Source organism: Vicugna pacos, chromosome 12 (genome assembly GCF_048564905.1).
Source record: "Vicugna pacos chromosome 12, VicPac4, whole genome shotgun sequence".
NCBI classification, from domain to species: Eukaryota; Metazoa; Chordata; class Mammalia; order Artiodactyla; family Camelidae; genus Vicugna; species Vicugna pacos.
The window spans coordinates 59,966,544-59,993,850 of record NC_132998.1 but is presented as its reverse complement, the minus strand read 5'-3'; the positions used below and the strand labels follow the sequence as shown (position 1 = coordinate 59,993,850).

The 27,307-nt window shown below is 50.6% G+C and overlaps 1 protein-coding gene and 2 long non-coding RNA genes across 6 annotated transcripts in view; 1 reads left to right on the top strand and 2 right to left on the bottom strand.

Moving 5' to 3' along the window:
• Positions 1–2,694: 2,694 nt before the first annotated feature.
• L3MBTL2 (L3MBTL histone methyl-lysine binding protein 2) lies at positions 2,695–19,284 on the bottom strand. 3 transcript variants are annotated; one of them, XM_006207118.4, is made up of 17 exons: positions 19,154–19,284; positions 16,915–17,155; positions 15,492–15,625; positions 13,700–13,823; positions 12,804–12,883; positions 11,080–11,197; positions 10,506–10,640; positions 10,118–10,206; positions 7,850–8,081; positions 7,375–7,451; positions 7,084–7,188; positions 6,242–6,389; positions 5,755–5,837; positions 5,243–5,477; positions 4,698–4,763; positions 3,715–3,831; positions 2,695–3,255 (listed from the first exon to the last, which is right to left on the bottom strand). In XM_006207118.4, exons 1-17 carry the CDS (start codon positions 19,175–19,177, stop codon positions 3,143–3,145), a joined length of 2,121 nt encoding a protein of 706 aa, XP_006207180.1. In that variant the 5' UTR covers positions 19,178–19,284; the 3' UTR covers positions 2,695–3,142. The 3 variants fall into 3 exon arrangements, with proteins under 3 accessions (XP_006207180.1, XP_072829691.1, XP_015097140.1); XM_072973590.1 differs by lacking the exon at positions 19,154–19,284 and adding an exon at positions 19,033–19,143; XM_015241654.3 differs by lacking the exons at positions 2,695–3,255; positions 3,715–3,831 and adding an exon at positions 5,005–5,050 and having other exon boundaries at positions 4,694–4,763.
• A 4,119-nt stretch (positions 19,285–23,403) lies between these two features.
• On the bottom strand, positions 23,404–25,173 carry LOC140700288 (uncharacterized). Of its 2 annotated transcripts, none has more exons than XR_012078672.1 (2): positions 25,098–25,173; positions 23,404–24,393 (listed from the first exon to the last, which is right to left on the bottom strand). It is a non-coding gene; the product is annotated as an uncharacterized lncRNA (long non-coding RNA). The 2 variants fall into 2 exon arrangements; XR_012078671.1 differs by having other exon boundaries at positions 23,404–24,405; positions 25,098–25,169.
• Positions 25,174–25,341: 168 nt separating this feature from the next.
• The window catches only part of LOC140700289 (uncharacterized), a 38,963-nt gene continuing 36,997 nt past the window's right edge, over positions 25,342–27,307 (top strand). The window contains exons 1-2 of the long non-coding RNA XR_012078674.1: positions 25,342–26,031; positions 26,568–26,607. This is a non-coding gene — a long non-coding RNA (uncharacterized lncRNA). The remainder of the gene's footprint in view (positions 26,032–26,567; positions 26,608–27,307) is intronic.

Sequence of the window (27,307 nt, the reverse complement as noted above, 5' to 3'; positions counted from 1 at the left end):
GGTCTAGATTTTTTTTCTTTTTATTTTGATGAAAGCAGCAGTTTCCTCCCAGGAATACAAAGGCATTGAAAGAGGCACCTGGCAGGGTGTTCTGGGCTGGGGCGCTCACCTGGCGGCAGGTGCTGAGCACTAGAGGGTGCGTGGAGGACCAGCCTGGCTTTAATTCCACTGCTGCCTTTTAACAGCTGGGCGTTTCAGCCACCAAGTTACTAAATTTTAACGAGACTTCTTTTTCGTATCTGCAAAACGAAGTCAACGTGTCCTCACAGGATTATAGTGAAGATGAAGTACGGGCCTGAACGAGTGCAGACCAGCGCCTGCACACGAGGCTGTCACAAGTGGCAGTTCCCTTCCTTCCCCGTCCCTCCAGCAGAGCCCAGGGTGTAGACGGGGTGACAGTAAAGGAAGGTGCAGGGGCTTCCTCCAGAGTTTGCATGTGGCCTGATCTGCACCAGGGAACCCTGCAGGTCCTCCAGCTGTGGAAGCAGGGAGTGAAACGGTTGTTTGTTAGGGTGTCTCCCAGCCACTGGGTGGTCCCACTGCTGAGACTCTGACAGGACCTCCAGTTCCCACCAAGAGGCAAAAGTTTCATTCTGGGCCGAGTTAAAACATTCCAGAGGTCAGCACTTCCATCTGTGAGAAATAAAATTGACCTCTAGGCCCCAGCAATACAAGTTAGGTACACTGTCCCACACTCATGGGGGCAACTTTGTGCCAAGCACAAGGGACACAAACATGGGCTTGGCCTTTGGGGAACTCAGGGTCTTGGGAGGGGAATGGCAAACATAAATGCGAATGTAGCATGTCGTTGCTATGGAGACAGGGAACTCAGGGGATGACAGGCGACATTTATTCCTTATTGTTTTGCACTCGTGTGAACTCACCTAATCATAATTGACACTGTGTGGTGGCATGTCAGAATGCACTTTTTTAATTGTTTGGTGGGTAGGTAATTAGGTTCATCTGTCTGTCTGTCTGTCTGCCTATCTAATAGAGGTACTGAGGATTGAACCCAGGACCTCATGCATGCTAAGCACACACTTGACCACTGAGCTGTACCCTCACCAGAATGCACTCTGACTGTAAGGAACAGAACTCTGATAAACTGGACCTCAGCTAGAAAGGGATTTAATTATCTCATACAAGATAAGAAGTCCAGGGCTGGCATGGCAGCTAAACTTGTCCTCCAGCTCTGCCATCACCGTGGGACTTTTGTGCCCACGGCACCTGTGGACATCACTTCTTCATTCAGGAAGAAGGAACCAAAGGCCAAAATGCTGTACAAGTCCTGTTTTCCCAGCTCTTTGGTCAGAACTGGATCCTTCCCCTGCAAGGGCATCCAGGACAATGAATTCTCAGCTGGCCAGGTTACCTCAGCAAAGGCAGGGTGCCACGAGCAGAGCAAAGTGCACACCCATGCTTTTCTCTTCCCCCATCACCACCCAAGTCTGGTGTGAGACTGGCCCTGTCCTGGGACCTGCCCGTCCTTGGTCAGCACTGTGTTACACACCTAGTCACGCTCTGGGGAATTAGGGCTGCAAGAGGATACCTTCTGTACCACGTGGGCCTGCCTACTGCTTTAGAAAAGAAGAAAGGATCTCCTTGAACTGACTGGAAATCGGCTCCCTTAGGACTGCACCGTCTCTGGGATGACACTCAACAGCTGGGTCCTGAGCACACCAAGGCCAGCACACCAACTGGCAAGCGTGGACCGTGGCAGCTTAACGGACCAGCTCACAGAGCAGGCAGCTGGACACCCACCCAGCACAGCCGCAGCCCTTAAAGCACGACACAGGCCCACCCGACCATGCTGTCTCTACCCAAAAACACAGAAGGGAAGAAAAAGGCTGAGGGCAGCCGCCTGCCACCACCTTAGGTTCCAGGAAGAGGAACCGTTGAAGAGAGGACAGATCAGAGGGAGGAGACAGCTTCAGCGGAGACTAACTGGGAAAAATAAAAGCAGCTGAAATTTGGGCAGACACTAGGTGAACTTCTAGAATGTAACTTCGGACAGGAGCAGGGGAGTCAAAATACGTCATGGAGTTAAGGACATGATAGTGAGAAAAGGAGCCAGAAGCCTCCCCTTCCCCCTTCCTCCAGGAGCTCCTTCAGGGCGACCTCAGCCAGCTGGGCTGACCGCTCCCCTCTGTCGAGGCCCCGTGACTTTCTGGTAGGGCCAGACCTGACCCTGGCTAGCAGGTAGGAGGGGAGTGAAAAGGACAGGTCCTGGGCCAGCTGGGCTCCAGAGCAGGTCAACGCCAGCAGCCGTCTCCCTCTCAGGACATGCACACACACGCTGAGCTCTCCTCTCAGTCCTGCTGCCCCTGCCTTGCTTCTACCACCAAGCTCCCCAGTGGCAAAGGGGCTGGTGTGGTCTTCCCACCCTGGGCCCCGGCAAGCCCCCTTTACCAAGGTGTAGACCCCGCCTCTGCTGCATGGTTCCTTTTAGAAATGGAGAATGGAGCCCGTATTCATGCCAACAAAGTTGCTCAAAGCCACCTCACAAGTCACCGAAACCCACATCTTGGTCACTGCTGCTCAGCTCTTGCCAGAGCTGGGTGCCTGCACGGGGCTCCCAGCCCCCCAAGGGGGCGAGGAGGAGCAGGGCACAGACTCAGGAGGCAGGATGGGCCGTTCCACTTCGTTGGCACATTATCAGGCAGACGATGCACCCATCACACCACAAGCCATCAATTGGGTGGCCGTCTCCGCCTCGGGAGCTGCTCCACGTCTTTATTTCTGTGACTTGCTTGGGCATAAGCACACCCCCCACAACCGACTAATCTTCCAGTGTGATGGGGTCAGCCCCCGACCCCGGCAGCTGAGTGACATGGTGGGTGTGGAGAGAGGCTACATTTAATAAAGGGCTTTAGGAACTCTGGCTGGAGAGGGGGTTGCTAACAGGCAAGGTTGTGGGTCTCAGGCAGCCCCTGTTGTGTAGGCCTTGCCCAAGAGACGGGCACAGGCAACAGGGCGGGTCAGGGAGACCCTGGCTGTTCCTTTGGGGCCCGGCCCTCACAGCACCAGGCAGAATTTATGCAAAAGGCTCAGTCTCCAAAGTAAAGTGGAGTGGAGGGGTGGTGGCAATAGAGGCACCCTAGGTTGGCCTCAGCCAGGCGGCCGCGCTGGCAGTGAGGACGGCTCAGTCGTCTGTCTCCTGTTTGATGTTCTCGATGGGCACAGGCAGCTCTGGACTCGGGGCCTTGTCAGGCATGGCCATGTCCAGATGCTCCTCCTTCACACGCACGGTAATGACTACAGAGGAAGAGGGGCAGGGAGGGGAGTGTGCGTGTAACTCCGGGGAGAGCGGAGGGCTCAGGGTCCGGGGAAGAGATGTGGGTCCTACAGACAGGGGCCCTCAGGACGTGGTGGGGAGGGCCCCTTCCTCCCCTGTCGGGGTGGGCCGCAGAGATGGTCCAGGGCCTCGTTGCCCCTGCCAGGCAGGCTGCCGGAGTTGCTGGCAGCTGCCGCCCACCCTGACAAGCATGTGAGCTGGGGGCAGAGGCGGAGAGGGCCAGGCAAGACGCTCAGCTGCATTCAGAGTTGCTGGTAGGTACTGGGAAGCCCTCCAGGCCCAGCAGTGAGAAGGGTTGCCTGGTGCCCAGAAAATTCCCTTCAAACTTTACTCTTCTGTGCCCAGGTTGGGAAGGAGAGGGCCCGCCTCTGAACCCTGAAGCCGCTGACCCCGCCTCAACCTCGCCGGGAGGGTCTTACTCTCATCGGGACCAGGCTCGGACGGGATGCTCTCCATGGCCTGCACGTCGTCCTCCAGCAGGGGCTTCTTGGACCCCTGTCTGAGGGGCCGGGTCTTGGTCGGTGGTATTCTTTTTCCTTTGAATAAAAACAAACTTAAATCCAGGATAGGGATGTATCCATGTGAAGCGCGAAGGTGGGGTCTCACCCAGCAGTCAGGTCAGGCAGCGCCGCAGAGGGGAAAGTGCTAATCTGGCAGGAGGAAGGCGTGCGCTCTGACCTCCCGCAGAGGTGGTCTTCAATAGGAGATGAGACCACCTGCCCCCTTGTGGTGGTTAAGCTTCCCTTCTCTGATCCTTACTGTCTTCCCCTCTCAAGTGTGACTTTCCCAGCCCTACCGTTTTAAACAGCTCAGGGTCCTGCCATTGGTCAACTCCACACAGGATCCCAGTGCTGCCCAAGGACCACATCCCTTGTTCCCTCTCTACCCAGACATCCTCTTCTCTGAGTGGCACCACCTCAGGGAGCGCATCTCATGCACTGGCCCGCAGCTTGGGAGGGTGCCCTGCCTCTGCCGCTCCCTGCCCCTCTCCAACCTGCTCCCCCTCCCATGGGGCCCTGCCTAAGGAGAGGCCCCAAGCTCCCATCCCTGTGGTCACGAGGGAACAAACACAGCCCTGAGGAGCACCTTCTGTTTCCTCTCAGACCTTTTATTTTCAAACAGGGCAGCTGCCTCGGGAACCACACCCGCCCTTCTCCCTCAGATGCTATCTCTGGTCTCTTTTCCTCTGTATCCTGACCATTACCAGAGACCGAATGCCCTACTTATGCTCCGGGTCCCTGAAGACACAGGGTGACCCACAGGCCTGTGGGGCAAAGGGCAGGGGGAGGAGACGGCAGGACCACGAAGAGCGCTGCTTAAGTGGCAACGTCCCACCTCCACTCCCAGGGACACAGGCCCAGCTGGTCCCACACCAGCTGGGCACCTTCAGAGCACCACTTACGTTTCTTTCCAAATTGTTTCTTTTTCTTCTTTGTGGCCTCTTTGGCTTTTAGAGGTGTGGTCGGCTCTGTTGTTGAAAGACAAGGACAAGCGGTGAGAAGAGAATTCTGAGAGGACCCAGGCTGTAGCACATCCGGAGGCCTCTGCCCACCCCTCATCGGCCTCCCATACACAGGGGATGCCCCCGGAAGGAAAGCCAGAGCTGGGCAATGAGAATGGGGAGAGGGCTGCGGGCAGGGACTGGAGAAGAGCTGTCCCTTCTTCCCACCCGCATCACCAGGGCTCTCGGAGGGACCTGGGGGATTTACCTGGGTGCGAGCATATGACAGAGTGGGCAAGGTCAAGGAAGGAGCTCTGCAGGCCAGAGGGAGAGGGAGACAGAGAGGTCAGGAGGGGGCGGGGAGACAAGGGCCACTCTTTTCTTAGGAGTGGTCCGGGAGATTCTCGATCTTATGCCAAAGAAAGAAGTGTGCAGGGGGCAGGGGGCGTGGTTGGCAGAAGGAAAAAGAAAAGTCAAGAGCCCCTGAGGACAGTGAGAGCCCAGACCTGCGGCCACAGGTGGCTGGAGCTGGTAGCCAGTGAGCTCACACCAGCCGACGGGGTAGATGTCCGGGGACTCACAGTCCACCCACTGGTCGTACTCGCTGTCCCAGCCATCGAAGTGGATGCTGAGGAGCCGATGCACCACCCGCTTCACGGTGGCCACGCAGATGAGCCGGGGCTCCATCAGGTCCACGGCTTCCAGCTTCATGCCCACCTTGAAGCCGTGGTTGGGGCAGTCCTGGGGGAGGGGGCAGGGCTGAGTGTGCCTGTGGGGCAGGTTCCGCTGACCAGTGATCCCACTGCACTTTGTTCCCAGGCACAAGCCCCTCTGGGAAAGGGACTGGCTAAACTGTTCAGCACAGTGCCTGCATCAGTCTGGGACTTCTCTCATGAAGTGGCTGACCTTAGCGGCAGAGACTCAAGGAAAGAGAAGGGATTGGAAGTGCCACTGCTCACAGTGGGCAGGGCTGGTCCCACGGCCACCCTCAGGCCCCTCGCATCCTCGGTCTCCTCACCATGTTAAAGAGTCTTGATGGAGCTGCTTTGGACTTGGTCTTCTCCAAGTAGGTCTCCCAGTTGAAAGTATGTGTCTCGTACCCTGGAGGCCAGAAAGCGGAGATGCGGGGGGAGAGGAAGAGCAGTGGAGTGGGAGGGAGTCCTGAAGTCCCACACTGTCAAAAGGGCGCCTGCAGCTCGGTCAGGACCCAGCCCGGAGTCTCCCCAGCAGCTGCCTTCCCTCCTCCCCAGGCTGGTATGTGCTCTAGGACCATGGGCCCACTGTACAGACTGTTCACTGCCCAAAGGGACAAATGGGAGCTCTGTTCACCAAACCACATCCTGGCCATGGGACCGAGCCAGCCCAGCGGATGGGCTAGTGGCGACCTTGGTTAGCTCTGTCACCTCTTCAATCCACTCAGAGACTTTAAGCTCCGGGAGTCTGGCTTGGCCAGGAATCTAGGCCTATGTCCCCACCTGCCCCTTCTGACTGGAAGGCAGTCTTACCTTTTGGGGGTGTGAGCTCAATGTCATTCTTCTGGCAGAAGGTGGCTGGGAAGATGGCATGGGAAGAGGCATGGTAACAGAACCAGTCTGAGCCGTCTGTGGAGGGTCCCCCGTCCACACACAGCATCAGGTAGCCGTCCAGGAGAACCTAGGGGGCGAGGCAGACAGACGTGGAGTCCTGAACTGCACCCCCGTGCCAGGATGAGGTGGCTGTGGTGGGGACACGAGGTGGATGGTTCCAGCCGCAGCTCGTCCTCTGAGCTGTTTCAGAGCACTCAGCACCTCTTACACTCGGCTGTGACCCACACCTGAGAGATCAGTTAGCTTCCTCACGAGACAGCAAGCGCTGTGCCAGCAGGAATTACGTCAGTCTTTCTGTCACTGTGTTCTCAGTGGTGGGCACGGGCCCAGCCTGGAGATCTGCCGATGGACAAATCAGCATGTCCCCCTGGAGGGCCAAGGGGTGGTCGTCTGCTCCTCGGGCTGCAGCAATAACAGGGGTTTGCAGCAAAGCAGGCCCGGCTGGGGCTCTTGGCTAGGCCAGCACTCAAAGGAGATTGCATTGGTGATGGGAAGGCCCCCAGTGAGGTGACAGGGTGGGGCTACAACTGTCACAGGACCAGGCTCAGGCCAGGTGTTCAATAAGCACTTGTCCAATGCTGCTCTGACCATGTCATGAAAGCAGACTGTGAGTGAGGAGCTAAGTCCCTGCTCACAAACGCCAGGCACCCTGGGAACAGCCAGTATCAGGAAGGGGGAGTTACACATAGAACACAGAACTCCGCCATCTGCAGGCCCGCAGAAAGCCAGGCTGGAGGCTGGAGGGCCAGCCCCAGGCTCACCTTGCAGATGGTCGCCACGCAGATGTTGCCCAAATTCAGGGGGTCAATGGCCTCCAGTTTCATCCCCTCCTCAAACCAACCGCCTTCTGTGTAGACAGCTCGAACCTTAAAGGAACGGGGGCAATTGGGGAATCTCTGGACTGGCCCAGGTGATGGGTGGGGGAAGAAGGCCTCGTCTGTCACAGGCCTGGGAAGGAAATGTGGGAAAGGGACATCCTGGGAAGAGCTGGGGAGCTCTGGCCTGGAGTGGACCTGTGGCCAAGGGGTAGGTGCCCAAGGGCTGTGCCTCACCTTCTTGAACAGGTAAGGAACAGCGTCACAGTAGATTTTCCGGAAGGTGGGATGGTGGGCCATGTCACTGCGCCTCTCTTTCAGGGAGATGGCAGAGAGAGAGAAGGGAAATGAAGGCTGCTAACAGGGCCAGCTCCACGCCTCCCTCAGTACTGCGGGGGCTGCCCCACGTATGTGCTAATCTGTCTCAGCACTGCCCTTAGACTAGAAGACAGAAGACATTAGGAGCTCTCCGCAGGAACCACACAGCCCTTAGGACCCAGACTCTTCCTACATGACCCAGGAGAGGACGGGGCCTGTAGCCACTGGTTTCAAATCAATTTTTACTTCAAGCTGAGTGACCCTGGTCAAGTCACTCAACCTCTGGATACCTGATCATCCTCAGAGTGGAGACGGTCACCTCTACCACACAGCCTGGGTGTGGCATGTGGAGATATCCTCACTTAGGCTCGCGCTGGCCTGGGACTCTGCTTACCTGACAGCTTGATGCCATGGCCAACACGTCGTGACCAACCCACTGGGTGGATCAGGGGGCTCCACATGTGGCACCAGAAGTCGTCGTCGCTGTCACCGTCCTCGTAGAGGAGCCGCAGGCGACCCCCAATCACCGTGTCCACCACAGCCATGCGGGTCCGTGACACCTGGGACTTGTCCACCACCTCTAGCCGCATGCCCTGCCGAAAGGGGTACTTCATACTCTCCACCATCTGCAATGTCAGAACACAGGCCTGCTGTGGTCATGCGGACGCTCCCACCCACCTTTCTGTTCTGTCTCTTAAAAGTAACCAGAGGATGGAGAGGGTGGACACTAGGTCAGGAAGCAGGCGGATGAGCTCGCCCATCCCCCCAGGTTCAGTCCTGGCTCCTCAGTCCCTAGAATGGTACTGAAGGGTCTAAATCCCACCAGGAGGGGGAGCAGCGCAGGGGTCACAAAGCAGCCACCAGGACACAGATCCTTCAGCCCTCCGCCCAAGGGCTGGAATACACTAACCCACTCAGCAGAGGGAGAGACAGGGTGAGGCCTGGGCTAGGGTCCTCTGGGCCGCCTCCCTCACCTGACCCTTCCTGACATGCTCCTTCCCTCTGCACCCACAACCAAACAACACTTTATTGCCCTTGTTTGTTCCAAGTAACACGCTGGAACTCAAGGTCTGTAAGAGCAGAAGCTAGGTTTGGTATTCTCAGCTCCAAGCTCAGAACTAGGCACAGAGGTGGTGCTCAGTTGACTTTTTCTCTCAACTGAATGTACAAAAACATGCGCACACACCTGACCTGACCTTGGCTGATGGGCACTCGTTCAAAACACTTTACAAAGCACTTGCCACAGTGCAGGCATCACAGGGAGTGGATTGGTGCTGCCTCCAAAAACCCACCCCCTTTATCCTCTCCACCACCCAATCTTCAGAGGCAGCTGCTTCTGTATGCCTCCAGCGTGCACTGCAGGGACTGGGCACATGACAGCCAGGACGTGCTTGCTGACTGGTTCACACACAGCCCTGCTCTGCCACCCAGAATCAAGCTCCTTTTAATTTAAGTAGAAATGAGGCTACCTTGATACTCCTAGTGGCCTGTACCACCCACAGTCACCTGCCTCATCCTAAAACAAAGGCCAGCTGAGGAGGAGTGAACACGCCTCTTCAACTGCCAGACCTGTCAACTGTGCAAGGCACCATGGGAAATACAGGAGAAAAAGCTTAGTTTTGTTGTAAAGAATATGAAAATTTAATTAACAAAATATAGAGAGATAAATAACAAATGAGTACTACCCACTAATTCAAGTAAGGCAAAAATCATTGCTGCTTTAGGGGAAAAGGCCAGGGTATGCTTCCTTGAGGTGCTTGGACCCACTCCTGCTGAAGGTCAGCCCCCCACCAGTGAAGGCCCACAGCGGCAAATTTCTCATCAGGTGTCCAGGGCCCCAACTTCCATACCATCCTGTTTTCCACTGCTGGCTCCTTACCACCCACATGCTATCCATCAAGGTAGAGTTCAAGTGCCATTTTCTCCATGAAGCCTTCCTTGATACCTACTCCTCTTGAGGCCACAGGACCAGTTCAACCACATGTCACACAGCACTTGCCCTGCATCCCCTGCTCACTGCTCTGACGCTTACCCAGGGCAACAGAACACATGTGAGCACCTGGGTCAGGAGACCCGAGACCCCAGGTGGGGCCCAGGTGCCTGTGTGAAGGAGCCGCACACCAGCAGGCCTGGCATACAGAGGAGGGAGAGATACTGTCCTCACTGTGCAACCTTATGACCCCTTTGATTTTTACCATGTATATGATTTTTTATGCCAAAGAATTAAATAATTTTTAAAAATTAAAATTAAGTGCCACACAGACAATCCTAAGGCATACCCCTGGTTCAGAACCAAGGCTACTGTATTATTATTCATAGGCATGACTTTGTTTCCTCTGCCAGATGGGAGAGTCTTGGATGGCAGGGTCTGTATTCTCTACATTTCTGCAGTGCCTTGTAAACAAGTATTTAATAAAATCTATTGAATGAATGCTCCTGACAACGCCATGAGCAAAGGTGAGGATCTAGAGCAAATGGCAGGCAGGGCAACGTGATCGATGTGGCTGGATCAGTCTGGGTGGGGAGAGAGCAATCACTTAGGAAATCTGGAGCTGCCGAGATTGTTAAGCAAGAAAGTCTTAGAAGAAATACTCCAATGAGTAGCACGAAGGACAGATAAAACGGGAGAGCGGCAGGAGATCCAGAGGGCTCACTGCCGGACCTTGATATGGAAATCCACGGGGAGCGTCCTGGAGCCCACCAGCCGCTTCATGAGGTAGCCCTTCCAATCGGTGAACTTGGCGTGGATGGCTACGGAGACAGAGCAGGGTCCTAGTTACAGACTGACACCCTTCCACTGACAGAGAGCCAGAGCTGCCCCAGAGATCAGCAGAGGGGAATGAATGACTTATTTTTCCCTTTTCAGGCCAGCAATCGCCTCATCTATAAAACCAAGCTGCCAAGCTTGGACCTGCCATGGGGCCTCGGGGACAAGGAAGTACAGAAGCAAGAAGGCAGTTGGGTCCTGTTCTGGTCTAAACTGGGAGAGGAAATCCCTGCTACCAAGTGCCCTGCAGGGACCAGGGCAGGGGCCGGTCTCATCAACTCACTCCGCGGGGGCACCAGGATCTTGCTGTTGATGGCACACCAGCCAATGGGGTGGACGTCCACAGTTCCCAGGTTGCACCAGAAGTCATGGCTGCCGTCATTTTCAAAGCCTTCATAGCGGAGCAGCACCCGGTACCCTGAGAAGGAAGAGGGCGCCAGTGAGGGAGGGTGGGGTGGGAAGGGTGTGCTCCGAGGCCTTCCTTCTTCTCCAGCCTGAAGTGGACTTTCGTTGCCTGTTCCTAGAACTCCTTCCAAGCAAGGGGTGTCCCCGCTGTCCACGACAGTCAGAACAAAACAAATCCATGCCACTTACTCAGCAAGCAAGACGGTACAGTGGTGAGAAGTTATTTTCTACAGCCTGACCGTCCCTGGAGTAAACTTAAAAAATGGGAGTTTCCTAACTCGCCAAGCTCTGTGGTCCCCTCTAAGGTCGGTAGGAGAAAGAACGGCAAGAAGGGAGGCAGAAACTCCAGCGGGTGGGTTTCTTTGCTTGTTCTACGAAGCCAATTTCTGCCAACACCACCACCTATCTGTCTGGAAGTGCGACTCTCCTGCCACGCCCAGAGGAGCACCCACCTGCCGCCTGGATGACCGAGGCGATCCAGTACACTCGGCTGGGAAGCACAGCATCGCTGTTGAGCACCTCCACCTTCATCCCCTTCATCACATCCTCCCACTGCTCATAGAGTGGGACCTGGGTGGGGACAGGAGAAGCCACGGGGACAGTGAACACCTGGGCTGGCAGAGGAGCACTGCCAGCAGCGTGGCCTCTTCAGACATCGCATCTTCCTCCTTTGTGCCTCAGCTTTCCACATCACGTGCTGCGTGTGGGAAGCCAGGCTGGGACTAGGGGTGATCGTGAAGAGCCACGCTGGGGAGTGGGGGTGGACAGGGGTGCCCTGGGTGCCGGTTGTCACAGGACCGGCTCCTGGCAGTTATCCTCTTGGGCACATCATGCCTAGGCCAGCCTGTGCGTCAGGAAGGACCCCTAGCAGTTTCCAGCCCTCACCACATACCAGGCACTAACCAGGCGCTGTTCTCAGCACAAATAGTACCTGCTTCAATCGTCACTCAATCCTGGGCAGTAAGGACCACGACCCTCTCGTCCCTCAGCTGTCACCCTGCCAGCCTTCCCAGGGCCATCTACACACACTACTCCTGGCATGTTCTTTCTCCACCTCTCCAAGAGGTCTCACCTCCTGTTAAAAGGCCCTCTGGCAGCAGTGGACTGTTTCGGTTGCCTTCCCAATATCTAATCCTCACTCTGCTGCCAGCGGTACTGTGGTTCTCCTTTGGGGAGATTCTCCTTTTTTCCATTCTCAGCCCTGGCTTAAGCCAGTTGGAGTATCCCATTCCATCTCCCTGGCCGCAGAGACTGGAGTCAATCACAGAACCGAGACACAGTTATGCTGCCCAGGCACATTAGGTGGGCTTTCACGGAGCATATCAAGTCAGATATGTTAAATGCAAGCATGATGCAACTTGCTGCAATGAAAATGCCCGAACTGCTAGAGAATTCAGGACAAAAAGCTTCATCTCCTAGGAAAGATATGCACCTTCATTAGCGATTCAGACGGGAATGGAATAGAGTTAAGCTGCACTGAGTGCCAGCTCTTCCCTGTTCCGGGCACTTCCCAGAACTCAGCAGCAGTTCAGAGGAGAGGCTAGGAGGTGGGTTTACTCTGATCAGAGGACTTGAAAGCTACAGAGGCTTCCTCCTGGATTTCCTGGGGTTTAGGAAATCAGCTTGAAAGACTAGACAAGAGTGCTCCCTCATGTCCTCCCAGACCTGCCTGCTAAGCTCTTCTTCCACCTCCAGCCCAGCCCTCCAGGCTCTCAGCCTTCAGTGTTTCTCAGGAACAGGGGGTCAGGAGCCTTTAGAAGAAGGGAGCTCCAGGGGGTGGCCGCATCTGCCTCCCAGGAACCAGCAGGCCCAGGGCAGTTCAGAAGCACCAAGCTTTCAACAAGAAAACACTAAAAATGGGGGAAAAGGAGAGAGGGATTTTCAAAGTTGGCTTTTAGATATCAGCTAGCACAAAGTGCCATTATGTACATAAGCAAAGTGGAGACAGAGGGGCAGTGCTTGCAGCCCTCAGTGAGGGTTTATGGGGGGAGCTTTTGAAAAGAGTGGGCAGAACATAAACTGGAGCGAGTGGCAGGCTGGGCTTGGAGCATCCAGACCTCACCATTGCTCTCTCCCCGTGCCAGTGCCGACACCCAGCCTGGAAGAGGCAGGTGGGAAAGAGGGTGGCGAGCACCGAGCGTCCCTGCTCTCCCTCCCCTCACCTCCAGGCACTCACGTGTTTAAAGCAGCTGACAGGAGCAGCCTTGTAACTGTGGTCCTTCAGGAACTTCCCCCAGTCGAAACCCAAGACCAGTGCTGTGGAGCAGGGGAAGAGAGTTAGAGTCTGAGCTGGGAACTCCAGCAGCAGCCACTCCAGGAACCTGGGCCCTGAGCCGAGGGCAGAACCAGATCTCTTTGTCACCCCAGCAGCCCCAAACCCACCCCATACCTGAACGACCAGTGGCCATCAGGACGGGGGGAGGGGGGAGGACCTTATCCAAAGGCTGCCAGACTCTCAGGAGGGAACACTGGGAGAGAAATGTCTGATCTTCCTTCCCCCAAAGAAAGAAGGAAATTCAAAGACCCCTGGGCTTAAATTCCTCAGACCTCCCCCAGCCTCTCATTGGCCACAACCAATCTAAATGGGTGGGAGGTACACATACCTAGGCCCCTCCAACTGTGGAGCCCGGGGAGCTCAATTTCAGTCAGAAACTCAGACCATGTAGAGCCGAGTGGCTTCATGCCTACATTTGCTTAGAAACAGTGCTAAACACACTCAGAGGGAGAGAAAGGTTCCTTTCCTTATCCCAGCACCCTTCTTCAAACCAGATCTGGTCTCCATTGCCTCAGGGAAACAGAAGCCAGAGGGCTAAAAGCTACACAGAACAAAAGAAGCTAATTCTGGTCTTTTAAATTATCAAGAGTAGGGATCCTGGCAATTTCAAAGTGACTGAGGGATTTTCTGGGCTAATTTCGCACCGCCTACCAGATGAGGAAGATGCGCTCCAAAGCGAGCCTGGGCCGGCATTTTCTAGCTGGCCACCTTTTCCAATCCTCGCTCCTGAGGAGGCCACCCCAGTCCTGGCACCACACCCCACCCGCTTCCTGAGCACCAGTCCCACGCTGTCTTACCGTCCTGCCCTGTTGGTGTCCCGTCTGCGAGCTGTCCTGTCCCTTGGGAGTGGAGGAAGGCCCCGATTTTGGCAGACCAGGCAGCTTTATGCAGGACTTTGGCTTTCTTGGTAGGTGGTTTTCCCTAGATGGAGGAGAGAATACGTAGCCTAAAGGCTAATCATAGTAAGGCTCTGATTGGACTGCCTAGGATTAAATCCAGGCAGTGGTCCAGTTAACCTCTTGGGGACTTCAGTTTCTTCATTTGTAAATCAAGATGATAACAATAATAATGCTGAGCTCAGAGGGGAGTTGCAAGGATGAGTTCCTGTGTTGTGCCTAGCTATTGTTCAGCTGGGGAGGCTGGGGGCTGGGGCTGACAGAGCTACCGGGCAGGGAGGGACACATTTTTTCTCTCTTCAGCCTTCTCTGCTAGGAACCTCCTCCCTGTGGCCTCAGCTCTCAGCCATCTCCTTCCTCGGGTGCTCCTACAGATTTATGGCAGAGAATGGGCTTCAAAGGGGCCCGTGAACAGAACCAGGAGGCAACAATTTGTACATATGTGAATATTCTAGAGTGAGTCCATAGCTTAACAGGAGCTCAAAGGGGTCCTCCCCCAAAGTAGAAGGCCACTGATCTGGTCTGTAACTTATAACTGGAGCACTGATCAGAAAGGCCCAGAGGTTTTATTAAAGACATCAGTGAAACAGACATGCGAGTTTACATTCCACACAGAACTGGGGTCAAATCCTGGCTCTTCAATTTTGTTTGTGTACCTTTGAGTAAGTAGAAAATTTTGAGTCTTTAAAATAAGAATTAAAAAAAATTCATTTCTTAGGGATCACTGGCTGGACTAAGAGTGCCAAGCCCTTAGCAAGTATCCCCAAATTGTAGCTGTTAACAATATTATTAGCTCTGGGAGGATTTTTCTATGCCTTGACTACACTTGAGCGAAACAACTGTAATGGTCTCACAAAGGTGGGAGGTGGGAGGTAAAGTGCCTGAGGCACGAAGCAGAGGCGCTGGCACACTGACCTGTAACATCAGGTCGCACACGGCAGTCACCTGGGGAGCTCTTTAAAGCCCCGATGTCCAGGCTATGCTCCATCCCAATTAAATCAGAATCTTTGGGAGTAAGACTCAAGCATCAATATTTTTTACACTCTCCAGGTGACCTAATGTGCAGTCAAGTTTGAGATCCAGTGCTGAGAACCCTGAGATGAGGTTCCAGTCTCGGCTCTGCAGTTCTCTTCCCACTGAGCCCACAGGTAAGTCCTTCCTCTCTGGCCCTCAGCACACTGTCGGATTAGACAACACTCTAATCTCTAAGAATCCTTCCATTTCTAAGGATTCTACAAATGTCAGTAATTAACTAAAGACTGGTAAGACTCACTAGGTGGCTGCCTATGACATGGAGTCAGAGACGAGGCATCACCTTCCTAAACAAACCATGGCTGGTGGGCCTTGTGCCTGTTTCCCAGCTTCCTGTCAGAGCATTTGTAAAAGTGGTGAGAAGACATGGGTGTCAGGCTCCCTCAAGGTTCTTGTTTACAACTTACTGAAGACACATCAAACTCTGAGGGGTGAGGGTGGGGGGAGCTCCAGGAATCAGCAATTTAACGAGCTCCATAAATGGATTCTTCTGCCCTCTAAAGCTGGAAAGCATAATAAACACCAGGAGGCTGACAACCCCAGAGGGCCACAAGCAAGGTCCTTCCCAATCCCTCCTGACCCCTCACCATCAGTCAGTTGGTGGTTCCTATCTTACCACCTGGGGGCCCGGGGAGGGGTCTTCCAAGTGACTGCCTCTCACCTGTAATCTAGCCAGGATACTGGCTTTCTTGGAGTTGGAGGAGTAGCTTCTGGAACAGGAGACGCTGCAGAATCTCTTTGTCTTGGAGAAGAAGGCTTCCCTTGTACCCACAATACCACACATCTCACAGACAGCTGGGAAGAGAACTTAGCATGTAACTCCCCTGACAGTCACCCCAGATCAAACACAATGATGGGCCCTTCAAAATCTGGACACTGCATTGATTAGGTGAGTCCCAGACCCCCTAAGGCTGACAGAACTGGAATAGGAGGAGGAGGTTCTGGCATGTACATCCGAAGCTGCCTGGCACCCCTTGGCTATCTGTCAACAGTGGGGTTAAGGAAAACCCGTGAGGATGACTGCATCACTTAACTTCTGTGGGTCTGCTTTCTTCTCCTCTATAAAGGAACTGAACTAGATCAATGTTTCAATCCCAATTCCACATTAGAATCACTTGGGGGAGCTTTTAAAAGTGCCCAAGCCTCAGATTCTAATTAACTGGTTGTAGGGAGATAGGCATCTGTAGTTTGTTAAAAGCTCCCCAGGTGATTCTAATGTGCAGCCAGGCTGGAGAGCCCCTGGACTAGATGGTCTCTAATAGTTCTTTCTAGTTCTAAAGTTGTAAGATTCTAAGAGACTGGTTGGAAGAAGACAGAATGAGAAAGATAAAAAGGGAGAGAGAAAGAGATGACAGGATGAATAGAGAGGAAGTAAGATTCAACTGGCAAAGAGTATTAGATTACTCTTCTAGAGTAGAAGGACCAGGGAACAAGAGTGTCGCCACAGACCATACAGCCTGCCTCTTTTCACAGGCAGTTCACACACAGGAGGCCCTGACACAGGGCTCCAGCAGCTGTGCAAGCATCATACCTTTGAAGCCAACTGGCTTCTAGATGATCCATGGGGATTCTTATCTGTACCCCGCACCCGCCCTCTACTAATCCTCTTACCCAGAGGTCACTTTATTCTATTTTTCCCTCCCTGCCACTTCCAACCCACAAACTATTTCTTGTCTCTTCCCAAGTAGTAACCAGAACACTTTAGGTGTCCTATATGCTCAACATCCAGGCTTAGAAAGCCACCAACTATTTACACAAATGCAAAAGCAGCACCATGTTGATGACTGGCATCTCACATGCTGAATAAATATTAGCAAGAATGAATGAAGAAAAAATGAAAGAAAGAATTGTTGTAAGAAAGAATGAATGAAAAGCTGTAAGAAAGAATGAATGAAATCACAACTTGAAATCAGACTACAGCAGGGGAAGTGACCCCTGGGGATACTTGTGGTGCCTCTCTCTCTCTCTCTCTCAGGTCCTTAGACATCCTTACACCTGGACAGCTCTGCCCACAGGGCCTAATCCTACTCTTCCTCCACAGCCTCCTGAAACTTCCCCATCTTCAAGGGACACTCTGAAGGCACCTGGCTCAGAACCACTGCCATCCAAGGAGCGGGGTGTCCCAGGGCTGAGCAAATGCAGGGGGGAGGTGGGCAGCTCCCCTGCTTCCCGATCCTCATTTTCTGCTTCACTCGACTCCTCTAAATAGGAGCTGCTCTCACTGCCCGCACTGCTGTTGTAACTCCGGAAACTGTCATAGCCACCAAAGAGCTCCAAGTCATCATCTTCCTCTTCCTCTTCTATTGGTTCTGAAGACGGAGTCTCCTAGTGGAAGGATGACACAAACCAGGCAGAAGGAATCACAGTTGGCTTAGTGTGTGGGAAGGGAGGCTGCAGATCTGCTATCAACCCCCTTTCCAGTTCTTGGTCAAGTCAACACTTTTGGGCCAAGTGGCAGGCAGAATCAAACAGCTCTTTTGCAAACACCAGGATCATTACTCTTATACATTTCTCAATTGCAACTCAACAAAATACCTTAGCAAGACAGAAAACATGTATTAGGAATTCAACAAGCTCCTTCAGTGGATTTACAAATGATGATATTTTAACACAATTTGAACAGAATGCAGTGATGTGAAAATATTCTAAGCAAGGTGCCTCATGAAGACTTTCTGGGAAAGATGTATTTTAGAATCTCATTTTTCTCCTTCAGCATATGTACAACAAAATAATTTCAACTCAAAAACAATTTAAGTCAGAGAAAACTTAATTAGGTACACAGAGGGGAGGGTATAGTTCAGTGGTAGAGTGCATGCATGCATGAGGTCCTGGGTTCAATCCTCAGTACCTCCATTAACTCAATCAGTCAATCAAATTACCAACCACCCCCCCCCGAAAAAAAAGTAGAAAACAAAATTTGGTATCCAGACTATCCGTAAAAGAATTTAAGAAGCAGGAAACACACTAGCTACATCATGGCTATGGATTCAGCTCTGATCCTAACTAGGCATTTAACCTCTCTGGGCCTCAATTTTCTCATCTATAAAACAAGAACAATATTTGGATCACACTTTCTGACATATAAATGAAACATTGTATATAAATCTAAAATCTACCTGGCATGCAGCAGAAAAGGTGTGAAGAGTTTGGGCTCTAGGCCAGGGCTCAAATACCCTCTCTACTGCTTACTAGCTGTACGACCTGCAGCGGATCAATCTCAGTGCCTCCATTTCTGCGTCTGTAAATGAGGACAATTCCACCTATTTCATAGGCTTTAGGGGAAAAGTAAGGGTTAATACGGAAAGTGCTAAAAACAGTGACTTGCACATAGCAAGTGCTCAATAAATGGTGGCAATCATTACGTTAAAAATATGGGCTCTCAAACCAGATTTGCCTGAGTTTGAATCCAGGCTCTACCACTTATTACCTGTGTGATTATGCGCAAGATATTTAACCTTACTGCTCTCGGTTTCCCCATCAGTACAACAGATATAACACAACTTCTTTAGAGGATTACTATGAACAGTGATAAGATATGTAAAGCCCAGTTACTTCTGTTTCCAACAGTTAGTGACTGCTCTAAAACTCTAAGCTATTGTTCTTACTCTCCACTTTATGATTATTCTCCTTTACCCTTGTAGAGTTTTTGAGCTATTCCACTTTATATTTACAACTATACATACAAATGTACTAGAGTGAAACCTAAGTCAAATATAAGATGACCAGAAGCCAAATGATTAAAGGATGAGTGGATTACTGGCTGTGGTAGAGTGGAAAAAGCAAATCAAGTAGAGCTTTGGAACTTGACAGACAGTGCCCACCTCCTTCACTTTTCAGCTGTGTGACCCTCTCGGGGAGTTGCACCACCTCTCTAAGCCTCAGCTACTTGAACCATAAAAACGAAACAATAACACAGGATTGTTGTGAGTATATCGGGAGATAATGCACGTGAACGCTCCAGGCACGGAGAGTTTATTAAACTTTTACTTCCTTTACTTCTCACCAGGATGTGACAGGCCTCATAATCCCTAAAGAACACCCCCACGAGACAAGGAGGAGGAAGAAGATTTAGAAACTCAGATCCTGAAACCCAGTTCCCCTTTCCCCAGGCCAGGGAGCCTTCTTTCCTTGACTACTCGGCCCCAGGAGCACGGGAGCGAAAGGCAACGCCGATCGCCTCTGGCCCGGCTTAGCCTAACTACCTGTTTATCCATTCTTCCATCCTCCACCCTCTAGGCGTCGCTCAAAGCCCTAAAGGAGGGCCCACCGCGCGAGGCTCTCGGGGTTCCCTTTCCCAGTCACGAGAAGTCCTCTCCCTCTCACCTCGACACCCCGGGGCTTCTCCATGAGACCTAACACAGTTTCTTCAACCGTCACCAGGTGCAGGAAGCCATATTGGCTTCGCCGCTCTCCCCGAGCGCACCCATTGGCCACCTCCCAGAACCACGGGCCAATCACGCTTCAGGAAAGAGGAAAAGCCGGTTCCGCGCTCGCCCGCGCCCCTCCTCCCCTGGAGGCGGGGGAACCGCGGGCGCTTGTGGGACTTGTAGTTCTCCCTTGGGTGCGTGTGGGAGGGGTGTTGCTACAGTGACGTGAAAAATCCCCCGGCGCTAGCCCTGCAGCGGATAGCGCGCACTGTTCTCTTCCCCACGCCAACCTCTTCCAGTCACTCCGACTCTATTCTTCATTAAACAATTATTTAATACCTAAGACATGTACTGTTCCAGGTGTCAGAAATAACTTCGTATTCTCCCTGATTAGAAATTTAAGGTGCCCGGGGGCCGGGATGCCTAGCTGAGAGACTCATTTCAAATTCAGGCAGAAACGGGAATGGTCTTAGGCCCAACGCTATAAATGTTCGGCATGCTCAAGATCCTGCAACACTCTCCCTTGCATCATCTCCTGAAGGGGGGAAGAAAAAGAAAAAAAAAAAAAAAAAAACACCCTTCAGATATGAGACAGCCTCATTTCTTTTAGATTTCCACACTCAGAGTTCCAAGTGCTTTACAAACATCTCAAATCAGGGACAACCAATCACCAATCACCCTTTTAAAGATGACAAAACAGTGGCTCTTCGGGTTCAGACACTCTCCAAGATCACATGGGATTGGAATATAAAATTTAGTCCAAATTCTTCCCCTATGCTATGTTGTAATCCAATTAATTAATTGAGAATCTAAATGTAATTAGTTTAACATATGTTAAACATATTTCTAAATTTGAGGTCCACTGCAAAGATGTGAAAGTCTTGATTTCCTTCTTTTCTTCAACCCTTTCTACCTCCAATCCCATAGTCATGCTATCCACAAGTATTGTTGGGTCTTCTACCTCCAAAATGTATCCTGTGTCCCTAATACAAGCCACTGGTCCACTGAAACAGCCCTCCAACTAGTCTCTCAGTTTGAATCTTCATCTTCTTTAATTCACACAGATGAATTTTTAAAAATCATAGACCAGATCATGTTCATTCCTCTGCTTAAAAACCCCTAATAGCCTCCCCTTGCACTTTGAATAAAATGCAAACCTGCCACAATAACCTAGCTCCAGGTTTCTTTCCAACCTCCTCTTGTATCATCTTCTCCTCCTATCACTGTATCCATCCACTCACCTCTTCCTATTCTTGATTGCCAAGCTTGAGTTGGCCTCAGGGCCTTTGCACTTTCTGTTCCATCCATGTGGAACATCCTTTCCATGGCTTTTCTCATGTATGGCTCTTCATTTTTTTTAGATTTCAGCTCAAAGTCACCTCTTTCAGGACTTTACTTAAAGTAGCTGTTCCCTCCCCTCACTCTGTATCCCTTCACCCATTTTGCAGTCCTTCATAGTGCTTTTTTCTGTTTGAAATTATCTCATTCATCTGTTTACTTGTTTATTGCCCATCTCCCACCACTGGAATGTAAGCTCCATGAGGGCTGGGAATTAAGTCTGTCTTGCTGTCTGCTGTATTTACAGAGGCAAGAGCAGAGCCTAGTATACACTAGGTGCTCAGTGACTGAAGAGCTAGCTAATAAGACTTCAAGGATTACAACAGGCTTCTGCTTTTTTTTTTTTTCTGTTTCTTCAACAAAGTTTTTTTTCAAATCAAGGTACAGTTAATATACAGTATCATATGTTTCAGGTGTACAACATAGTATAATTTTAAAGTTATATTCCATTTATTGTTATTATGGAATATTGGCTATATTCCCTGTGTTGTACAATATATACTCGCAGCTTCTTTATTTTATACATAGTAGTTTGTACCTCTTAATCTCCTACCCCTATCTTGCCCCTCCCCTCTTCCCTCTCCCCACTGGTAACCACTAGTTTGTTCTCTATATCTGTGAGTTTGCTTCTTTTTTGTTATATTCACAGGTTTGTTGTATTTTTTCAACTCCACGTATAAGTGATATCATATAGTATTTGTCTTTCTTTGGCTGACTTACTTCACTTAGCATGATATCCTCCAAGTCCAACCATGTTGCTGCAAATGGCAAAATTTAGTTCTTTTTTATGGCTGAGTAGTACTCCATTGTGTGTGTGTGTGTATACATACATAGTACATTTTCTTTATCCATTCATCTGTTGATAAACACTTAGGTTGCCTTCTATCTTGGCAATTATAAATAATGCTGCTATGAACATTGGGGTGCATTTATCTTTTCAAATTAGTGTTTTTGTTTCTTTTGGATATATACCCAGGCATGGAATTGCTGGATCACATAAGTAGTTCTATTTTTAACTTTTTGAGAAACCTCCATGCTTTTCCAGTGGCTGCAGCAATTTACATTCTCACCAGCAGTGTACGAGTGTTCCCTTTTCTCTACATCCTTGCCAACATTTGGCAGAATAGTTTTAATGTTTAAATTTAATGCTTTAAAAATATCAAAAAAAGGTAGCGACTGTCTGTCAAGTCATGTGCTGAAAAAGACAAAACTCCCTGCTGGTAACCACTATTTTGTTTTCTATATCTGAATCTATTTTTGTTATATTCACTAGTTTATTACTTTTTAGATTCCACATATAAGTGATATCATACAGTATTTGTCTTTCTCTGATTTATTTCACTTAGTGTAATATCCTCCAAGTCTATTCATGTTGTTGCAAATGGCAAAATTTCATTCTTTTTAATGGCTGAATATATATTTATATATATATATATACACCACATCTTCCTTATCTTTTTTGGGGGGGTAATTAGGTTTATTTATTTTTATTTATTTATTTGTTTGTTTTTTGATGGAGATACTGGGGATTGAACTTAAGATCTTGTGCATGCTAAGCAGGCGCTCTACCACTGAGCCATAGCCCCACCCTTATCTGTTGATGGACACTTAGGTTGCTGCTGTGAACACCAGGGTGCATGTATCTTTTTAATTAGTGTTTTCATTTTTTTTTTCAGATGGGTACCCAGGAGTAGAATTGCTGGGTCATATGGTATCTCTACTTTTCGTTTTTTTGAGAAGCCTCCATACTGGATTCAACATCAAGTGTGATAAGCAGACGGGAGTCTAGGTTGTGAGTAATAGGACCACCTCGTTGGGTTGTTGTAAGAATTAGAAATAATAAGTGTGCAGTGGCTGCCACATACTGGGCACTGGGAATGGTAGTTATTATTATCCTGTTAGATACTGGGTGGCAGAAACTGGAAAAGTAAACCAGCCAAGAGGAATAACCTTTGTGAGTTGTTAATCTTTTATTAATTTTTATAAATGCACAACAATGAATTTCACAGGCAGAGAATCTGCTTAAGGCAAACAAATCATCTTGTTTATCAAATATTTATTTAGTGCCTACTCTGTGCCAGGGTCGGTCCTGGATTCTGAGGAGATACAGGTGAACAGCTCTGTCCTCATGGAGTTTACTGCCTCCTGCCTGGAGACAGTGGAAACTGACAAACACCTAGTCCCAACTGAGAAGGAACTTGGCAGGGCACTGTGATGGAGAACAGGAAAGGAAGCACCTGCACAGGGGACGTAGGGAGAAGGCGTGCTGTGCAGAAAACAAACATCCTCGACTTGCAGGATGAGGAGTCAGTGAGGAGAAGGGGGCTGTTGGGGGAAGGTCATTCCAGGCAGAGACAAAATTTAGGGAGGGAGGTGAACAGCACCAGTTGGCAGGAGAATGTAATGGAAAACCTTTAAGGTTTTAAGCAGGGGAGGAAATTGTTTAGATTGTGTTTTAAGAGATCGCTCTCTGGCTGCTGCATGGAAAATAGACTGGAGAGAGGTCAAGAGAAGCATCGGGGAGACCAGTTAGAAGGCTCTTGTACTGATCTAGGGGAATGGTGGTTTGGACCAGGGCAGTAATGAATGGTACAGGGTGGGTTTGGAAGAGGGAGGAATCCAGAATGACTCTGGGTGAACATGTCAGATGGGGAGACGGTGGGACCACATTCTGTAGTGATAAAAATAAAAAACAAGGAATGAATGAGCCTGGGTGGTTGAGTAGAGGGAGTTAAGAATTCTGCTTGGTCTGAGATGTCTCCAAGAGGGCAGGACAGCAGTTGGAGCTCATCAGAGAGCCCTGAACTGGAGATCTAAATCCTGAAATTTTTGATCACCTCCCTTTAAGATAGAATCAGAACCCCTAAATCCATCTTCTCTGTGATGTATTGTTTTTCACATCTCAATGCATATATCATCAATAGTACAAGAAAGTAGAAACCTGAGCTTTTCAGTTTCACGGCAGTTCAACAAAAGAAACAGAAGTACCAGCCTTTGGGGGAGGGAAGGAAGCAGAGATAAGACCCCAGTGACAGGAACTGTTAGCATAAGTTGAAATGGCCGTTGATTAGGAATTCAGTTGAAACATCTTATTAAAGACAGGTTGCTAAGCAACAGTGCCTACCCTGGAACAGTGTGGCAGTTCCTTCTGCTGCGGAGCTCCTGGTCCCAGGGCTGATGTTGTAGCATTAGCTGGTCTGAGCCACACATTTACACACAGACCTCATAGGCGCCCCTCTTTTTGAAGCCTTCCCTCGGTAAGTCACTGCCCCTCTTTCTCTCTGGGATCATTGCTCTCTTGCTGTCTATTGGATCATTCCCAGTAGCAGCACAAATGTGCTCTTATATCACCCGTTCTGTACAAATAAGTCCTTTGAGCCCACCCCCTCAGTCCCCTGCCATTGTGCTATTCCTCCCTACCCCAGTCTCTTGAAAGGACTGTCTGCACACACTACCTCTGCTTCTACTTCTCCATCTGTCCCCACACTCCACCAAAACTGCTCTGTCAATTTCAAGTACAGCTTCTCTGATGAAAGCAAGCCACACCCCTCTTCTCTCAGTGGCATCTGACATAACAATGACTCCGTGCTTCCTGAAACAGTCCTTTCTGGGTCCCTCTTGGTTTTCCTTATGCCTCTCTGGCCAATCCTCTCTCCTTCGCAGGACCTTCCTCTTCTACCTGAACTCTTAAGTACTGGCGATCTCCGGGGCTCTGTCGTGGACCTGCTTCTTTTCTCTTTATTGCTCCCCATAAGCGAGGTCTTTCATTCTTACTGCTGTAAATACTACTTATAAAGTCCCAGATTCACATCTTCAGCCCATGTGTTTGTCCTCTGAGCTGCGGATTCATATATCCATCTGTAGAGATAACTGACATTACATCATAAACCGCAAAGCCAAACACTTAATTCCTTTACCCCAAACCTGTTTCTCTTAGAGCTTCCCCATTTCAGTACCCAGGAGCATCAGCTGCTCAGGAAATTCTTCTTGATTCCCCGCTACTTTCAATCCATCAGCAAATCCCTTTAATTTTCCAAAACCCACCTCGAGTATTTCCCCGTCTTTCTATCCCTACTGCTACTCCTTAAATCCAGGCCACCATCATCCCTCCGCTGGACTCCACTGAAGCCTAGCTGGTCTCTCTCAACCTATCCCATGAATTGGATTAACTCCTCTGCACCAGTGATATGCAGGCTGGATGCTCCTTTTTTTCCCATCTCCTATAACCCCTGTCGGGCCTTCCCCTAACTGTTTTGGAAGATCTTGGGGGAGAGGGCAGACTGACTCCTGTTGAGGTTAGAGAGTTAGAGGAGGGCTGGGGTAAGAGTTATTCATTCAAATGATTTACTGCGTTCCCACTGTGCTCTGGGCACAACAGTGACCAAGAGGACAGCACAATTCCTGCCTTCATGGAGCTTCGGTTCCAACAAAATCCAAAGGAAAGGAGACTAAAACTTCCCGGCCTCGACACCCGACCTACCACCCATGACTCTGGGCAGGCCTCAGCTGGCCTCAACTGCAAAATTGGGTGATAACAGATAAGTCTCAACCCTGGCTCTCACCTGGTAAGGGGCGGGGATGCCAGCCGAGGGTACAGATCTCAATGCCTGCCCCGCCCCCATCCCCGGAGGGCCGGGGGGCGGGGCGAGCCCCGGCGCTCGTGAGTCACGTGGCCGGGCGGAGCGCGCCGGTTCCGAGCGCCAACCGCCGGTCGCCCCGCCCCGCGGCCCGCCCCTCGGCGCGCGCTCCCCGCGCCTCCGCCCACCTCTCCCCCGTCCGCCAGCTGGAAGGCCGCAGCTCCTGCTGTGGGAGCCCGACCGGAGCGAGGAGCAGGGGCGCGGGCTTACCCGGCCTTCTGGACAGCGGGGTCCAGTTTGGGGTGGGGGGTCAGTGACCACTGTATAGGGAGGGAGCGCTGGGGGCGTCGCGGACAGCGAGAGGAGGGAATACTGAGCTGAGCGCTGCCTGAGCTAGGATACCCGCCCGGGGTGGCGCGACCCCCCCCCCCCACCTTGTCTTGGGCTGACGAGGGGGTCTGCGCTCCGCCAGAGCAACTAGCAGTGCCTGGCACGCAGCGAGCCCTCAAAGTATCCCGGCCTTGACTCCCCAGCACGGGGAGGAAACAGGGAGGGGAGTGATCCCTGGGCTGACAGAGGTTAACTGCCATTAAGCACCCAGGCTGGCCGGGCGCGGTCACCACCCCTTCCTTCTCGCGGTGGCAGCTGGGGCACACAAGGCACAGCATGTGTCCTCGGATTGTGAAAGAGGCAGAGCTGGGATACGAACCTGGGCCGTTTGGCTCTTGGCCACCGCGCTAGGCTGAGGAAAACGTGGACCCGAACCAGGCTTTGAAGATTGGGAAGGGTGTGAAGGGTGGATGACTGAGCGAGCTCTGCCCGGTTCGCTGTAAGACCTCGGGAAGACGTTTGCTCTTCATAGGCCACCCTTTCCTCCGACGTAAAAATGGCTGGACTTAGGAAAACTAATAACTCATATGTAAGTAGTGCTTTGCAAAGTGTAAAGCACTTTCAAATACGTTATCATAGATAATGCCTCACAACCCACCGAGGAAGCGTTTTTATTAGCTTCCCCTTACAGACGAAGAAACTGTCCTAGGGAATTTAATAAAATCAGGGAGCAGTGGCAGGGCATTAATGTTGAATAAATCAAAGATTTTTAGGATAACTGCTTTGGATGAGCATAAAGCACTGAAACTCAGACATACTCTGAGCTGCTAGTTTAAAGCAATACTTGTGCTGGATCTGCTTGTCCCTTCCCAACTCCCAGCAACTGTGTCCCAGCAACTCGGATCACCAGGACACAGCGTTTTTAACTATTACTACTTTTTAAATGTTTACTGATTTGGGCTGGTCCAACTATGAGGAGTCCTTTAGGTGAAGTTGAAACTGGGAGGTAGTTGGATAGAAGGTTGATTGAATTCTGAAAATTCCAACTAAGTATTTTGGGTTTTCTAAGTAATTATTTTGAGGGCATCCATGATAAATAATAATTTTTGTCCTTCCCATTGACAGGTTCACCTCCTAGCAAATTATTGGAAAGAACATGAGAAATGTAAGTAGGGATTTGAAATATCAGTTAAAGGGACTGAAATTGTTTATTTGCAGAATAATGGCAGTTAATTTGGTGATGACATTTCTAAGTGTACAGTTAATTGGCAGGTGCTCATCCACTGCTCATTTTTGAGGGGTATATTTACTAATGCCTGCAGCGAGGTCTACACAGGTGGCAGTCCAAGACCACAAACACTTACAGATAGTCTGAGAGATGCTATTTTTTTTCAGTCCCTCATCAACCTGTGAAAGGGAAGAGGGGCAAGTGCTTTGTAATGTCTGTGATGTGTGCTAGGTATTTTCTGGGCTAAATGTTACCACTTGTAACCTTGTTTATAACCTTGTAATCTTGTTTTTCTTCATAAACTTGAAAGGCAAGAGGGGTTTTTATTTTAGAAATGAGAAGAGTGAAGCTTAGGAAAGTTAAGTAAACCAGGCCTGGTGGTGCCAAAAAACTTTTCACTAAACCACACTTTTCACATTGTTGATCGATCCAGGTTGAGTCTGTGAATATTTAATGAACAGTTACTTATGCCAGGTGCCTTTGAATATTTTTTAAATCCTCATGAAAATCCACCATGCTTTTTGCTCACTTCAGCTGGTCACCTTGAAGTCAACTACAAAGTGACTTAGTTGACTTAAAAAAAAATTGTCCACTCCCTCCTGCAGGACAGGAGATAAGCATTTATGAATCCATGGTG

Coding starts and splice junctions, on each gene's coding strand:
- L3MBTL2 (XM_006207118.4), bottom strand. CDS start 19,177: ATGGAGAAGCCCCGGGGTGTCGAG. Junction 11,198..12,803: donor CTGTCAGCTGCTTTAAACAC/GTGAGTGCCTGG, acceptor GTCCCCACCCAG/GTCCCACTCTATGAGCAGTG. Junction 3,256..3,714: donor CGAGCCTGGTCCCGATGAGA/GTAAGACCCTCC, acceptor CTTCCTCTGTAG/TCATTACCGTGCGTGTGAAG.